The sequence below is a fragment of the Siniperca chuatsi genome, linkage group LG22 (genome assembly GCF_020085105.1).
Source record: "Siniperca chuatsi isolate FFG_IHB_CAS linkage group LG22, ASM2008510v1, whole genome shotgun sequence".
NCBI classification, from domain to species: domain Eukaryota; kingdom Metazoa; phylum Chordata; class Actinopteri; order Centrarchiformes; family Sinipercidae; genus Siniperca; species Siniperca chuatsi.
In genome coordinates this window covers 836,859-854,778 of record NC_058063.1, presented here as the reverse complement: position 1 = coordinate 854,778, position 17,920 = coordinate 836,859, and the positions used below count along the sequence as shown (strand labels likewise).

General features: G+C 41.2%; 1 protein-coding gene across 2 annotated transcripts in view; it reads right to left on the bottom strand.

The window, feature by feature from the left end:
* Positions 1-6,686: 6,686 nt before the first annotated feature.
* The window catches only part of ache (acetylcholinesterase), a 50,359-nt gene continuing 39,125 nt past the window's right edge, over positions 6,687-17,920 (bottom strand). The window contains exons 8-9 of one of the 2 annotated variants that reach the window (XM_044183505.1): positions 12,487-12,665; positions 6,687-11,339 (exon numbers count right to left, since the gene is read on the bottom strand). In XM_044183505.1, coding sequence (XP_044039440.1) covers positions 11,197-11,339; positions 12,487-12,665 — 322 coding nt within the window. In that variant the 3' untranslated portion in view covers positions 6,687-11,196. The remainder of the gene's footprint in view (positions 11,340-12,486; positions 12,666-17,920) is intronic. The other variant, XM_044183506.1, reaches the window with a different exon arrangement.

The following is a 17,920-nucleotide window of genomic DNA, read 5'->3' as shown; positions in this document are numbered from 1 at the left end:
ATAAGTACTTTATTAATTAATTTAAACATTTTCCACCAGACTTCAGGTTTAGCGGTGAGCTGAATACCTCTTGCAGCGGTGGCTAACTATCACGGGTAATGTAGCCCAGCCTTCCACTATCCAATACTGACAAAAAAAAACCCTGATAACCTTAACATTAACCTTATTGTTGAATTATCAAGGACACTTTTGTGTTTTTAGTTTTGAGAAATGTTGAGGATATCATTGAAAGAATACCTTAACATGGGAATTGAGGAGTGAAGAAAATACTTCTGGGCAATGGGCATTGTATACAGATGCACAAGGTACCCTTTAGCATTTGTATGGGACGCACAGGACTGCTAGAAAGCCTTAAGGGAAGTCAGGGGAAGTAGTATAACAAGCGACATAAAGAGCGAGAAAGTCCGCCTGTTGAGTTGGTGGGGTGATGGATGGGCCAAACAAACACATGACTTTCACACAGGAGACTGTCTGCAAGCAAGAGCAACTGATTTACATTCTAGCGTATCTGTTTGTATCCAATGTACAGTGACTCCTATTTAATTTGTTTGGTTTTCTTGCAGTGGCGCAAACATGTTGTATGCACTTAAGACTCTCCTTTCAATTTGCTGCTTTATTATTAAAGTCTTTATCGATTCTAAGTGTCCTCCTGGACATAACTTAAGTACCTTGGCAAAGTGTACCAAGTCTATAAATTCTTTTTGCTCAACAGTGGCGAACAGATATATGCCTTTAGTGACAAAGGATGTGACGAGTGAGTCAATTGTATTTTGTGTCACTGGAACGCATTCAAAGAGATTAGTTTGTTTGTATGTGGTCCTAGTTTTTTTTTTTCTTTCCCCACTGGGAAATTCCTTTTTGTGGTCTTCAAATTACTTTATTTTGTCAGAATTACCTTTCTGTTTGGGATCTGCTTCACTATTTGGAAGTTTTTCCCATCCAGCAATGCACATTTGAGCACTGGTGTGGCTTCTTCTTCTGCAGATGTGGCAGATGATGGGCTAGCCTGGCCAGGCTGTGACACTTCATTGCCGCTCATCCTGAGATGACTTGTCTTCTACCTAAAGAAAAATGTATAAAGATACCATTAAACTGATTAGCCCTTCTAGTTGCAACTTGAAACCAACAGCATTCAAAAAACATTAACAACTCACATAATAGTCATTAATACACAGTCATTTACAGTATGTGTTATTCAAGTATTATCCAGGAATGGAGTCAGTTCACTTTGAGTCAGAGCACATGTGTTTGCTAATTGCTCTTTTCTTCTGTTGTATTTTAGTGTCGTTCAGTAAGCTTGCCTTAGCATGCAATATCTAATCATATTTTGATTACATACCTTTATCTTAGGGGAAAGTTGCACCAAACACCAAAGCAGCTTCTTTCCTCAAGCTACTGGTCATGAGGAACACAAATGAAATATGGTAGTTCATAACATATTTTAAAGGACCAGTGTGTAGTATTTAGTGGCATCTAGTGGTGAAGTTGCAAATTGCAACCAACTGAATACCACTTGCGTTCCAAGTGTGTAGGAGAAACTACGGTGACCACAAAACTCGTGAAAAACTTGAAAGGCCCTATCTAGAGCCAGTGATTGTTTTTGTCCAGTGGCCACTCTTGGTATTGCATTGAAAAATTCCCCTGCTGCCCAAAAAGCATTTTTCCCATAGGCCACCATTAGCCGCGAAAAGAGACTTCTGTAAAACTGTTGACAGAACACCTCAAACTGCAAACAAGGTCAATTATGACTCTTTCTTTTATGAATTTTTGATCCATGGAGGTTTACGTGAGGATACGCGGGTGGATAATTGTGAGAATTAATAATTTAAATGAAGGTTGCTTGCCTATTATATTAATACCATGTTGAAACTTTTGTACACACATACACACACAGAGGGCATGAGGCTTAACAATTCAAAGTGTTGTCCTGCAGACTTGCTGACTGCAGGGAAAAGTTGATTAGCTGTTGCAAACAGGCTTACATTTATACAAAGAAACAGGCATATCAGAAAGAACATCATGTAATGAAGACAGTATGTATTGTAATGACCATGAGAGGAAAAGTATCAGTTCTGGGGAAGGAAGCAGAGACTTTAGCAACTTACAAACAGAGGAAGTGTAGGATTCCTCCACTAGGGCGCTGTCTCCACACGAAGGGTGGAATCGTGTACCAAGAGGCTGGGACCAGCCTGTGCACCACCGAAGGGAGAGCTAAGTCTAAACCACAGCTCCTCCCCACCTCTGTAGAAACCTATCAGATAGCTGTACATTCTCATTTAAAACTCTGTGTAATGTTAAGAATAGCATTCTTTTTTAGGATGATGGCTACAGATTAACAGCTTGCTGACTGTGGTTTTCTGAATAGAAAAGATCCTTGTACAAGATGCTTTTGATCCTCCAATGCTTTAATAAATGCCAAAATAAGGAATAGCTTCTCTCCAGACTTTTCTTTTGTAAATAAACGAACACGCTGACACTATGTACCACAATCCTTTAAAGTAGCTTTAATTAAACTGCTTCTCAAAAAGCCCACTCTTGATCCTGGGGTTTTAGCCAACTATAGACCTATGTCTAACCTTTCTTTTCTCTCTCAGATCCTCTCGGATCTTTCTAAGATCCTTGAGAAAGCAGTCGCCAATCAGTTGTGTGACTTTCTAAATAACAATAGTTTATTTGAGGATTTTCAGTCACGGTTTAGAGTGCATCATAACACAGAGACAGCACTGGTGAAAATTACTAATGACCTTTTAATTGTATCAGACAATGGACTTGTCTCTGTACTTGTCTTGTTAGATCTCAGTCCTGAACCATCCCTTAGTTATGCTGCTATAGGCCTAGACTGCCGGGAGACTTCCCATGATGCACCTCTTACCTCTCTCCTTCTCTCCCTCTCCATCTGTATGCATTTTTATCTCATTACTGCATGTTATTAACACAACATCTTCTCTCTCCCGTAGTTTTGTGCTTTCTCGTCTCTCTCCTCTCTCCTTCTGTTGCTTTCAGCAGGTATTTCTACCTCCGGAGCTGCAGAGACTGGATCTGTGGTTGTGGGCCACCTGCTGCTCCCATGTTCCTGCTCGACAACTGCTACTACAGTTGTTGTTATTGGCTCTGTTACTATTATTATTATTCTTATGACTGTCATTCCTATTATTACTAGTTTATTAATATTAATATTACCACTACCATTACATTATTACTATTTTAATATTCTAGGTGGTATTTGCATTGTGCTTCCCTCTCCCCCACCCCCTCTAAACCTCTGTCTTAAAACCTCTTTCTCTGTCTCGCTCTCAAAAACCTCTCTCCCTCTCGCTCTCTCTCTTGCTCTATCTCTCAAAACCTAACTCGGCAGCTGCGGATTGCCACCCACCATTGAGTCTGGTTCTGTCTTAATTAGACAAATTCCTTTTAATCTAATTTTGAAACTAATTTAATTTGAAGAGTTTGTCTTTCTACAGTAACAAATGTATAAATAAATGTGTGCAAAGAGGTCATTTAGATTCAACATTTAATAACACATTAGAATCAATCTGAGGCTTGTTTTTGATGAGTTGAGATCTGATGTACCAGCAGGTGGCAGCAGAGTCAAAGAGGCGTTGAACTTAACCACAAGACAAAATTTTCCATGTGCTTTCAGTGCCATGGCCTCCGCTGACAAATGATTAACCAAAATACAACCTAAATAATTGACAGTAGATTTGCTGCAGTTACTTATGACCCACATTTACTACAAATTCAGGATCTTTTCCCAGCTTTATTTGAGATTTAAAAAGAATGGCCTCAGATTTATTTAAATGAGGGTGAGATTGTAGCAATATTAATTTTCCTTAAAATAAATAAAACTCCTAACTTTTAGAGAAATAAGAAAACTGAAATTTACATTTGTGAATGTGACATTTGGCCATAATTTGGCCAGCTAAAGTTATGGGAAAAAAAAGAAAAGGCGTTATGAGCTTTATAATGATATAGTGTCTTTTAAGTTAGACATTCCTACAAATACACGTTTTCATGTTTACAATCTCAGATTTAATGTTTATATTATGCTGCTCCCTTATATGTCTATGTGCAAACAATTTCGACACGCACACCGAGAGGACACCTGGATTCTTCTCAACTATGATTTACTTGGAGGAAAAAAACAGTTCAATGGTACAGACTGTCATACCAAGGCTTAGAGCGTAGGCTCGTGTTCACCATGCTGAATAACACTTGGCCATTAATCACTACATACATAACACTATTGTTATGGTCCCTCTTTTAGCAGGTCTACACATTGTTCTTAATCATGTGTCTTCTGAAAAACAGGCTGGTTTACGTTCTTTCCAACTTAGAGGAATGGTTCTTTTAGTTGATAAACAACCCAGTGTCCAGAGTTTATCAGTCACATCATAATTGCCATCCACCTAATGACAGAGCAGGCACACTATGGGACAGACAGGAAGAGACAAAAAGATCTGTAAAATCTCTGACCAAAATATTTTAACAGCAGGACTGGATTCACATAGTAGATAAAACAATGTTCCTCTCTTACCACCAGTCTCGTTATTTATTTTAGTAGTATGACTGGGGTAACATACACCTTGAATAAAAACTGTATGTCTGTATCTAACACATTTATATGAGCTGTTAGCCTGACTTCCAAATTGTTGTCTTTAGAGGCAGATAAGGATGTGCTTATAAGTTCCCATGCTTGCTGTTCAGAAGAGTATGAACTCTCTTTAAAGTGTCATCCCATTCAACAGGAGGCAGGGCTAGCACTGTCCTTGCATATCTATATACTATGAAACAACAGTCTGATTTTGAAGTAATTGGAAAGAAAACCTATTTTCATCAAAAATCTGTCCGACTGTCTGAATGCCACAAAGTTCATTATACAGTGTTATTTCTCTTGCTGTGAGAACAGGATTACACCAGATGGGACAGGATGGGAGAGAAAGAGACTCAATATCAGATCTTCGATGCAGTTATTTAATGATCGAACAGGAGAATTTATAACCACATTATTGACTGGGGAAGGTAGTTTAGGGTGGTAACACAGACTGATAAGTTTCAGTCGTAGTCATCTGGACACTGTTTTGACTGATGACTACGACTGAAACCCTTTCAACGATAGAACACTCCTGGGCGAATGAGGGACTACACCGTCAGACTGATAAGTCATATATTATTTTTGAGCCATTCTGTGCTATGTACCTAAAAATTGGATTTGTAGGCCCAAAGCAGTTGATATTTGGTATTATGACAGTGACTGTGAGTAAACTAGATGGCAGAGAGCAAAATGATCTGTGACATAGAATTACATTCAGTATGACAATTTTAACTTGCTCTAGGTACATAAAAAGGACATTGGGTGGCAACATGAAACCACTGTTAGTGAGTGAAGGACAACACTTCTTACATTAACTCTGAAAATGTGAGCTTTTTTCTCATTTTCCTTTCATGTGCCCTAGTTGAAAAGTTTTCAAGTCAAGTCGTTCTAACTCCCCATCATTTCAAGTACTGACTGTTGCATTTGATATCATTAGGGTTCAAACAGCAAAGCGGTAGAACCCTACTGAGTTTGTGCCTGTTTATTATTATTATTATTATTTATCTTATGCCGCAGCTAAATTGCTGTGAGATGGAACGAGCTAGAAGAATTTTGGAAAGGCCATGCCCCTCACACAGTGACTCCAATTGACTTGAAATTTCTCACACAAGTCAAGCTCAATGTGCTCTACAAGAAAGCCTCTGGGACCATTATTGTAGTCCGTCCATTGTAGTCCACCACATTATTTGCATAATGTGAAAAACAGTAAAGTGAATAGAACTTTTTGAAGTGTTGACTTCTATCAACACCAAATATTTTTGTTTTACAGCATTGCAGGAGTAATATACATGTTTCTATTATAAATGAGTAAGATCGGTCAAAAAACAGCATGAAATTGACCATAACTCATTAACGATTTGTCCAATCATCATAAATCTCGGGAGATATCTTCAGACTGTGTTTGGGAATAGGCGTGCCAAAGCATTCTGAGTTCAACCCATAGAGGGCACCACAAATGCCAAAAAACTGTACCTCAAAACCCGGTGGACAGAATTTCACCAAATTTGGTGCGCATGCTCTGGGGGCAAGTATTAACCAAAATCTGAAGTTTCATATTGATTGGTGAGAGTGGACATGGCCTATTACATATTTGCCCATAACTCAAGATGCCTTTGAGAAATCCTGATTAGACTTACTGTAGACATCCCATGCTATCTCATGAATATACATACAGAGTTTTGTTCAAATCCGATAAAGGGGGGGTGAATGGTGGAACTTTGAGTGCTCAATTATTGAAACTCTGCGGTTTATGATGATGGAACAACTGTGTGATTGGTCTCACTTCTTCTTTTTAAACTGAATTAAGTAAGCTGGCATTTGCTAATTGTTTTTATCTTGATAAAATGACCACAATTCAATCAATGAGTACAATTCAATGATGAACACATAATAATGGTGTATCACCTAATTTGAGAGAGATATTTTTATTTTGCATGCTACATGACAGTTTGAGCCCAAAATTCGAGAATATATAGAAATGTATCCAAAGCAGTGTGTCTATGGGATGTAAAATCATGAACCTCTGAGTGTTTGTATGCTGGTCTGGATCAAACAGCTGATGGTGCATGCTGAGACTCAATAAAAGCTGGAGGTGGACAGAAGCAGCAGGGTGTCTTTATTTCTGTTGCTATAGCTTAACCAAGTCAGCATTCATGATACACAGAGACATACTGGGAAGCTACAGAAGCCTTTAACACTTACAGTAGGCTACTAGTGACTGGAGCAAACAATGATGAGGCAGAGAACTGAAACAAATTTAATCAAACAGAAAAATAGGACAAGAAAAATATTTATGGCATTCGTTTTTAGTTTATAATATTGCTTTTAAAATACAACCTCTATCCATCATCAATGTTATTTTATCACCTTATATTTTCACTGCATTTAAATATCAAATATATTCCTTTACTGATGTATTCATGTTATTGCTAACATTAAATGTACCTAACATGAGAGATATATTACTTATATTAATAATAGTTTTGTTCAAAAGTACAAATTTTACAGAAAATAATAGTCCAAGATTGGTAGAATATACTGGGGACAGGGTCGACTTCAGGACATGCACAAGGATTTGATAGGAGGGCAAGGGAAGGAGGTGGGGCTTAAGTGGGGTCTCCCATTGGATGAGAGGGGCTGGGAGAGCTGTCACTCACATAGCCAGTCATACATGCATTCTTCACTGGTATTTTAGACATCAGGTACAATCCTTTATTCATATTTAGTTCTTTTTCAAGCTAGACTACACTACTCTGATCCATAAATAGGAGCTTTACATGCCAACAGAGATGCTTGGCTGGGACTGCCATCAGTCAATCAGAGCGCTGAATCAGTTCCCTTCCAGTGTTCAAATAAAAATGGCAAAGAAGTTGACAGACAGGTACAGTGATGCATTACACACACACACACACACACACACACACACACACACACACACACACACACACACACACACACACAGTGATATTAAGGGTGGTAGACACACATAGACAGACAAATGACGAACACAAGTACAAGAAAGTCCTATAATTCATATATATATATTTTTATCTTTAACACACTAGATGATATCTTGAGCAGACAAGTATTATTAATTAATTACTATTATTAATTACTTTTTTAGACCATACAACATATGGATCTTGCTCTCACAAGAAAATAACTTTGCACACAGTACATGAATTTTCCTACAACATAAGAAATTGTGAAGTGAATTATCTTGTATCTTGTTGAACTTTTGCACAGTTATTATCGTGTGGAATCAACGTAATTTATTTCACGAGTTATTATCTTGTGCGCACAAGATCCATATGTGTAATATATAATATCTTATGAAATACACTAATATCTATCTTAATATCTTGTTCTCACAACATATTAACTTATGCTTACAACATATGGGTCTTACCTAGTGCACATAAGATATGCACATAAAATATAATCTAAATAATAAAGAATTTTTCTTAGCATTTTTCTTCAATTTCTCTTTGCAAGTATGAGTGAATTCTGTTACAAATATGTTGACAAAAAGCCTGTCTATATAAATACAAGTCAAGTCTATGTGTAAAAGATGTAACCTTAAGCCAATGTTTTTTGGGGTAAAAAATATAATTGTTATGTAATCCTGTGCAGCTATATTTTGGGGTGGAGTGGAGGCAATCAAATCCTGGGTGGTGCCCCGTAAAAGCCTGGTTCTACCCTGAAACCCAGATCTGAGCAGGATATTATAGTTATTATTACATTTTAAGAATTCTTTACGTTATCAGTGCCACATGAGTAAGCTGCAACTCACATACCCACAGTTTTTCTAGTGGCAAGAGTTACATAATGATGTATTTCTCTGACTGTCTTTTCATATTTCCATCACATCTCCACCTCTCCTTCTGCCTCGTCTATCTCATCTCTCTCCTCCTCCCCTGTCCCTTTCTCCTTGCCTCATCCTTCTACCTTTCCACCTCCATTTTCTATCCATCCGTTCATCCTTTGTTTCCTGTTCGCAGCCAGAGGCTGAGCCAGCGCTCTGTCACATTATCCTGCTGCTGAGTGAATTACTCTGCCTCCATTAGACTAACGAGAAAGCAGGAGGACAGAGAGAGATGGGAGAGGGGGCAGGGACAGAGAGCATGAGGGGGAGGAAGGGGAAGAGTGATGCAACTGAGAGATTGATGAGGAAGGAAAAAGAAATGAGAGAGATGAAGAAGAAGAGAAAAGTTAGAAGGAGTGGAGGTGGAAGGAGAAAGAGATATACGAGAGGGGGATACAGAAAGGATATAAGAGTGGAGAAAAGGATGTCTGATGCATGAGTGAGAAGAGGAAGGAAGAGGAGGGAGTGAAGGATGAAAGGAAGAGAGTAGAAAAGACAGACAAAAAGACAGGAGGGTGGGTGGAGGTTGATTAGATATGAAGATGAAGATGACAGCCGGAGTGGAGAGGAAGCTTAAGAAGAGGAAGGCAGAGACATGGAAAGCAGGGAAGAGAAACAGGGAGAGAGGAGATAGAGATGGAAGAGGAAAAAAAGCACTGAAAAGATATACAACAGGACAGAGAGATAAAGCAGTGAGGACTGGAATGAACAGAGAGGGAGGTGCGCACGCACGCACGCACGCACGCACGCACGCACGCACGCACGCACGCACGCACGCACGCACGCACACACACACACACACACACAATGAAATACATCTCAGCTGTGAAATGAGGTTCCCCTCCCCCCCAATTTTAGCTGTGACCCTGCTTCTGCTTCTTAGATCTCACCAAAAGGTTCAGATTGAAAGACGTACACACAAACACACAAGAATGTACAGACATTATACTATATATAATTAAGGTATCCCTTTAAATATAAAGGGTTACCTTGATTATGTTGACATTTTCTGTTGTACTAGAAAAGCCAAGATGGTTTTTTTGAAGTCTGTAGAGAAAGTTGCAAGAATTCAAGGTATCCCTTTAGTCCGACGACCATTATCTTTCCCGTTAGCAACTTATTCACTCTCACTGCAATGTATGAATTTGTCAAAATATAATACAAATATATACTAAACCTGTAATAATTTACTTACTGATAATGTAACAAAGAAATAGTATTACAGGTGGATATTGTATTATATTTGGTGTATTCCAATATAATTTAGTATTTCAACACATTCAGGTGTTTTTGCAGCTGCAGTCTTACTTGGTCTGGTATGACAACTAGCTTACGGTAGCTAATGTTAGCAGATCTAAGATTACAGCTGCAATGATTAGTTGATTAATCAATTAGTCGATTAAATGAAAATTAACTGGCAACTATTTTGATAATCAATTAATTGTTGAAGTCAATTTTCAAGCAAAAATTCCAAAACTTGATAGTTCAATGTTCTCAAATGGCGTTTCTTAAAGTAAATAGAATATTTGGGGGTTTTAGACTGGTAATCAGACGAAACAAGACATCTTCTGACGTCACCTTGTATTCTTGGATATTGTGATGGGTATTTTTCACTGTTTTCTGGTGTTTTATTGACCAAATAATTTTCAGCCCTACTTAAAAGATGTATTGCCTTCATATAATTGACATCACTGAGTCAGTTCACTGACTTTATGACACATCTCAGTTGTACTACTGTTAAACTACATTTTAACATTCACCAATTATCACTTGTGGCAGCAAGTTACACAGCGTCACTTTAACTCGGGGGTGGAGCTGTTTCTGACTTAATTTTATCTCCATGTATGATGCTCAGATAGTGCTCTGTACTGTCCTTTCCAGTATTTTACAATCTTTTAAAGTCATTCAGTCACTTTCCCTTTGGATTTGTGATGCATTTGCAGGGATTGTTTGTTTTTATTTTATTTTATTAGTTTTTATATTATCAGTAGACATTTGCTGTTCCAACTATCAAGCTGATTTAAAATGAACTTTTGAAAAGTAATGTAAACACTTGAATGTAACCCAGCTTATGGCTTTACCACATGAGAAATACACAAGACAAAGTGAAGCAGAACATGACAGGTAATGGGAATAGTGGTCATAACAGTAGTAATGAACAAGAACAAGACTAAATGCCTTCAACAGAAATGTTAGACAGAAATAAACAGTATTGTTGAGTCCAAAAAACAAAACCCTGATATGTTAGAAAGAAGGAATCCTCAGAAAACAAAAGATGAGTTTATGAGATCAAGTGAGTGAGTCAACAGTAAACGAGCAGTGATGCAGTGTCATGGGCCTGTCAAGATTTGAGTTAAACTGGGGGCTTTCAGGCCACACACACATACACACGCACACACACACACACGCACGCACGCACACACACACACACCCGAGGTAATGAGACATCTTTGACATTTCTAATATTCCTCCATATTAATGACAAGTTCCCTCCATAGCCCTTAATTTCCACAGACACACACACACAAATTCAGAAAAATAACACATAAATAAATAGTATAAATAATATAAATAAAGATCAACAGTGACTGTGTTTGTGTGTGTAGTGAAACAGAAAACATAACATAAAAAAAGTTGAATGAAGTTAGACTTCACTGAGGGGCTATGGAGGAAAATGGCCATAGCTTGTTCTCTCTGCCTCCCCCCTCCCCGTCATTCTCTCATCTCTCTGCCGAAGCTCTCAGAGGTCAGTGCAGCGCTCTTGCTTGCTGTAGTGGTCAAACTGGCTCTTCCAGTGCATCATGTAGGAGGACCAGCGATGGAACTCCACCTTCCATTGACGCTCTGCCTCGTCTATGTTGTCTGAGAGAAGAAACACAGAGACTGAGCAGAAAGAGTGGTTAACAATTGAGCTTTACGCCATATTCAAGTTGTTGTAGGGCTTTACATTAATGCTGTCCTGTTGTCCTTATGTCATGGTCACAGGTTGTCCTTTGTGTTTTGATCTTATGTAATATGAGCTAGTCTGAGGGCAGACACCAGGAAGGAGAGAAGAGATATAAACACCTGAGAGTACAAAGGATAGCAAAGAGCAACTTTTTGACCGTTACAGGCAATGAATGATAACCCTCATCCCTTAAGTATTGTGGTTTAGTTTCTGTCTGCATCTCTTTGTTAGCTTAAATGAACTGAAACCAACACTGAACTGCACAGTTGGCGACCCAAGAACCAAGAGGACCGTCCTGTTGAGTGCCAGGGTTTCAGGTAAGGCCTTCATCCTTTTCTTTTTGTTGGCAAATAAAGGTATTCGGTATGTGGTGGCCCATTACTAGCTGGTACAGCCAGAAGGCTCAGTGGTAATTAAATCATCTAGACAACAAATCAGTTTACCAGTACTACCTTACAGTATTACCTTTATTTGAACCAGGATTATATTAGAGACAGACCTTCATTCCTAATTTCCCCAGTTTTATATTATATATCATAATCTCTCCCTTTCCTCCTAGGCTTTTAATTAAATGTTGCACTTTATCCACCTTTATCCTTATACTTCAAAAAATGGTGTGTTCAACACACACAAACATAAACTCAATCACTCACACACACACACACGCTTCCTGAAGAGGAATGAGGATAAAGGAGAACCACTAAAAGTGGATACAGAGTGTATATTAGGAAACTGGAAACAACTTCAGACACCACCCTGATGAAGGCAAATAGTCAAAAATGTTTGGTGAATAAAGTATGGTGTACTGGAGAGGAGTTGTGCAACAGTTGTGTCTGCACTTTGCTGTATGTGTGTTTTCAAAGTTAAAAAAAAGCTATACGTTATAGTAAAAGTAATTTGACCCCATCTAATTATTTTTTATCTGGCCTTTGTTTGTGCTATTTATTTTAGACTTCAATGTTGTGTTGCTTTCTGGTATAACTGTGCCATAAGTTTAATTGGGAGGACAATGACTAGTGAAGACCTGTATTCACTACAGATGTCATGTGTTGAGTAGAAGCAGTGTTTAGAGGTAGTGTTTACCAGTGATGTTGAGGAGGCGTGGCAGGAAGCGGTTCCAGAAAGCACACATCTGGTTCCTTAGACCTTTGTGGACCTTCAGTGGTTCAGTGTTGAGTCCAACATGTTTCTGCTCACTGACAGTGAACAGAGGCCAGCGCTTCTTGCTGTCCACCAGCCCGTCATGGTTCACATTGGGATTTCTGTAAGGGAGGAGGATGACAGGGAGGTAAAACAGACACAGAAGTTAGTAACTCAACATCTTCTCTCTCCCGTAGTTTTGTGCTTTCTCGCTTCTCTCCTCTCTCCTTCTGTCGCTTTCAGCAGGTATTTCTGCCTCCGGAGCTGCAGAGACTGGATCTGTGGTTGTGGGCAACCTGCTTCCCCCGTGTTCCTGCTTGACAACTGCTACTACAGTTATTGTTATTGGCTCTGTTACTAATACTGACATTATTTTTCCTATAGCTGTCCTTGCTATCATTACTAATTTATTAATATTAACACTACAATTACTATTCTACTATTTAAAAAAAAAAAAAATTCTAGGTGGTGAATTGTGCCCCCCCCCTGTCTCTAAGCAGCGGCAGATGGCCGCCCACCATTGAGTCTGGTTCAGTCCAAGGTTTCTGCCTCTTAAAGGAAGTTTTTTCCTGCGACTGTCGCCAAATGCTTGTTCATGGTGGGATTTGTTGAGTCTCTAATTAATATTATAAAGAGTACAGTCTAGGCCTGCTCTATAGGAAAGAAAAAAGGAAAGTGCAATGAGATAACTTCTGTTATGAATTAGCACTATATAAATAAAATTGAATTGAATTGAATTACGTAATCTAACCTGAATCATTAACCGGGCTATCACAACAAATGTACAAGCATGGCATGGCGCAGAGCAAACCCATACAGTTCAATCGAAAATGTGACGCTTGCTGCACCAGTTGTTCATAACTTAGACATGACTAAATTAAAACCGCACTTCTTACATAGAGATTAGTTGTTACTAAATATTTACACCCAGTAATTGTCAGATTTAAATGTTGTGTAGCTAACTGAACAAATCAACAAAACTAACATTAGCTTGCTAATATATGACCTGTTTAAAGTGAAGAGTAATATGGAATACGGTCAACATATCTAACCTGAAATTTGACAAATGCTGGTTAGTAATGATGTTAATCTTCAAGATTTTAAATTACATTTCACAAAAATAACTCAACATGCCACAAATTACAAAAACTTATGCCGATAACATTTGACTAATATGTAAATGATGCCAGTTAGATTAGCATAACCACTCATTCTAAACTTTTGAGTACTACTTACTCTGAAACACATATCTTCATGTATGCAGACATAAATAAAGCAAATACCTACATTTACAAAAGATATATCTTTTGTGCTTCTAAAACTGTAATTTTTGGAAGTTATGCTAGCTTGTGATGCTACAGTGACTTCCTGTGACACATAGCTGATTGCTCTCGATTGGACAGCGCTATAGATGTTTCCTGGCAACCAATTTACACACTGCTAAAGTCTTTACTAGCTAAGACATTTCTGAAGTTTTAATGCTGTAACCTGAATAAGTAAATCAACAGTTACTAAGAACTTAGGAAGGACTTTACGTTCAAACTTAGTAATGAATTTATAAATAGTTTAACAAAATAAAAATTCTACCCCAGACATGACCTCTATGAGATGAGTCCAGTCACAATCTTTTGGAAGTCCAAAAAGATGTATTTTAATCTTGTGCGAACAACGTAAGAGATCTTATCAGTGCACTGACCAGTGGCGGATGGTGCATTTTTCTCCAGGGGGGGCTATACCAAAAATCAAGCAAATATGTATTAAGGTATCACACCTGTGTATTTAAATAAATGAAAAGGCCTTTATTTGTATTTGCTGAGCTGAATGAACATTTGTTATAATGAAACGTGCTTAGTAAAAGTAAGTTAATGTCGTAAGCCCGATTTCTGAACCCAAATGCAGAGTTGAGAATGGTGAGTTTCGTAAGGGGAGCTGCCACCCGACTGTAATCCCGAATGAACCTCCGATAAAAATTAGCAAATCCCAAGAACCGCTGTAGCTGCTTCCGGGTAGTGGGTGTAGGCCACTCCGCTACCGCTTGAGTCTTGGCTGGATTGGTCCTCATCTGCCCAATCTCAATGATGTAGCCAAGGAAACTCACCGAGCTGACATGAAACTCGCACTTCTCCGCTTTGACGAATAGCCACTTCTCCAGCAGCCTTTGTAGTACCTGTCGGACATGGAGAACATGGCTGGTTTGGTCCGGAGAAAAGATGAGGATGTTGTCTAGGTAAACGAAGACAAAACGTTTCAGAAAATCCCTTAGCACGTCGTTTACAAGTGCCTGGAAGACAGCCGGGGCGTTCGTTAGTCCGAAAGGCATCACCAAATATTCAAAGTGACCCAAGGGGGTGTTCCACCCAAGCTGTCTTCCACTCGTCCCCCTCTCTAATACGCACCAAGTGATATGCGTTCCGGAGATCCAGCTTAGTGAAGACTGTAGCCTCCTGAAGAGGTTCAAAAGTGGAGTTAATCAGTGGCAACGGGTATTTATTTTTAATGGTGATCTGATTGAGGCCTCGGTAGTCAATGCAGGAACGTAGTGACTTGTCCTTCTTAGTTACGAAAAAGAAAGGTTGTGAAAGGTTGTATAATCGGGTAGATGGGAGCGGGGCTCCTGGGGAGAGGTTGATGGTGCAGTCATAAGGGCGATGCGGTGGTAAGGACAGAGCTAGATCCTTGCTGAACACTTCGCTGAGGTCATGATACTCCTTAGGAATCAGAGACAGGTCCGGGGGGTCCGAGCTGAGTGGTGGAGTGCTGACCTCTGGAGGTGATCGAGTGACAGGTGGAGAGACAGAATGGACTCCAACCCATGATACTTCCCTTGGCCCAATCAATGTGTGAATTGTGGCGATGTAACCAGGGGAAGCATAGGGCTAGTCGTGTGTTGTGGGACGAGATGAGTTGGAATTGGATCTTTTCTCTGTGGTTTCCTGAAAGCACCAGGGATACCGGAACCGTACAGTGGGTGACTTGAGCCAGAATACTGCCATCCAATGCCTCCGCGTTGCGTGGAACGTCCAGAGCCTCCGTGAGGAGGCCCGCCTGTCGAGCCAACTCGGTGTCCAGAAAATTCCCCTCTGCTCCGGAATCGATGAGAGCCAATAAGGGGAGAGACCCGCTTTGGTTGTAGAGTGTTGCCGGGATCTGTAGTCTAGGCGGGCCCTGGTTACGGGGGTTGTCGTGGCTCAGCAGAACCCCCATTGCGACTGGTAAGCCTAATCTTTTGGTCTCCCGGGAACACTTTGCCAGGAAGTGGCCCTTGTCACCGCAGTACAAACGCTCCCCCGCAGCGCGTCTGCAGCGTCACTCGGCTGACGTCAGATGGGTCCGGCCTAGTTGCATCGGTTCCCCCTCAGAGGTGGTTGGGGTCTGCGGATCTGGAGCTGCGGTCAGACTAGGCGATCCTGTTCTGAGGCGCGTTGTGGTAGCCACGTTGCGTGAAGGATGGGTGTTTGGACGGTTGGTGCGCTCCTGGCGCCGCTCGCGTATGCGATTGTCCATTCGAATACACAGCGACACCAACGCGTCTAAACTGATGGGCTCCTCCCGAGCGCGTCCTCATTCCAGCCCAAATCCGCGGCCAGGGTGTAAAACTCCACAAAATAGTCTGCCACACTGCGATCCCCCTGTCGGATCCGCAAAAGCTGCTTCCCCGCGTTTCCACTGCCATCTGATGATGATCAAACACTTTTCTCATTCTCTCCAAAAACTTGGCCAAGGAAAACGATGATAGGGGTTGCCCGAGCATGTGTGGCTTCTGCCCAGGCTAATGCTCTGTCCCTTAACAGTCCCACAATGTAGTTTACCTTGGAATGATCTGGAGCGAAAGTGACGGGGCGGGACATTGATGGGCTCACTGAGTGCATCACTGGCTACATTAGCTTCTGTGTGGACTGCAATATCCCAACTAAGATGGTCCATTGTTATCCAAATAACAAACCGTGGGTAACAAAGGACATCAAAGACATCCTGAATGCCAAGAGGAGGTCCTTTACTGATGGTAATATGGAGGAGGTGAGGGCTATCCAGGCCGACCTGAAGGTGAAGATCAGGTAGGCCAAGGAGAAGTACAGGAGGAAGCTGGAGCGGCATGAAGAGCATCACTGGCTTCAGACCAACTGGCAGCAGAGGAGTTGAAGGCAGCATGGACAGGGCCAACGAACTTAATCTGTTCTTTAACAGATTCAACACACCGGCTCCTGCTCATCCCCCCTCTAACTCAGCTGCTGTCGGCCCTGCTCATTCCCCCTCTAACTCAGCTGCTGTCGGCCCTGCTCATCCCCCCTATAACTTAGCTGCTGTCGGCCCTAAGTCTCCTCTGTGTCCACTGCTCCCCCCTCCCCAATCTTCCTGGGAGATTCCTACTCCCCCCTCAAGTGGCTATCGGGCAAACGGCCCTCTTCACACTACTAATGACTCCCCCCCTCCCCCGACTGTAACCTCTGCTGTGTGCCTGACTGCTGACCAGGTGAGAGAACAGCTGATGAAACGCCACTCAAACAAGGCTGCAGGCCCCGATGGAGTTAGCCCCGGGGTGCTAAAAGCCTGTGCCCCCCAGCTATGTGGAGTCCTTCAACATGTCTTCAACCTGAGCCTGAGTCTTCAAAGGGTCCCTGTTCTGTGGAAGACATCTTGCCTCGTTCCTGTGCCGAAGACACCGCGTCCCAGTGGCTCAAGGACTACAGACCGGTGGCACTGACCTCCCACATAATGAAGACCCTGGAGAGACTGGTGCTGGAACAGCTGTGGTCTATGGTCAGATCCAGACAGATTTGTCTCGTGGTGTGAGCAGAACCATCTGCAGCTCAATGCGACAAAGTCTAAAGAGCTGGTTGTGGATCTACGAAGGGCCAAGGCACCAGTGACCCCGGTTTCCATCCAGGTGGTCAGTGTGGATATGGTAGAGGAATACAAGTACCTGGGAGTCAGTGTGGACAATAAACTGGACTGGGCTAAGAATACTCAAGCTCTGTACAGGAAGGGCCAGAGCCGGCTCTATTTTCTGAGGAGGCTGAGGTCCTTCAACATCTGCCGGACAATGCTGAAGATGTTTTACGAGTCTGTGGTGGCCAGTGCTATCCTGTATTCTGTTGCATGCTGGGGCAGCAGGCTGAGGGTAGGGGACACTAACAGACTCAACAAACTGATCCGTAAGGCCAGTGACATTGTGGGGGTGGAGCTGGACTCTCTGGCGGTGGTGTCAGAGAGGAGGATGCTGGCCAAACTACATGCCATCTTGGACAGTGTTTTCCACCCACTCCATGACGTGCTGGTCAAGCAAAGGAGTACCTTCAGTACCTCATCCCCCCAAAAAGTACCATAGAGCGCCACAGGAAGTCATTCTTGCTTGTGGCCATCAAACTCTTCAACTCCT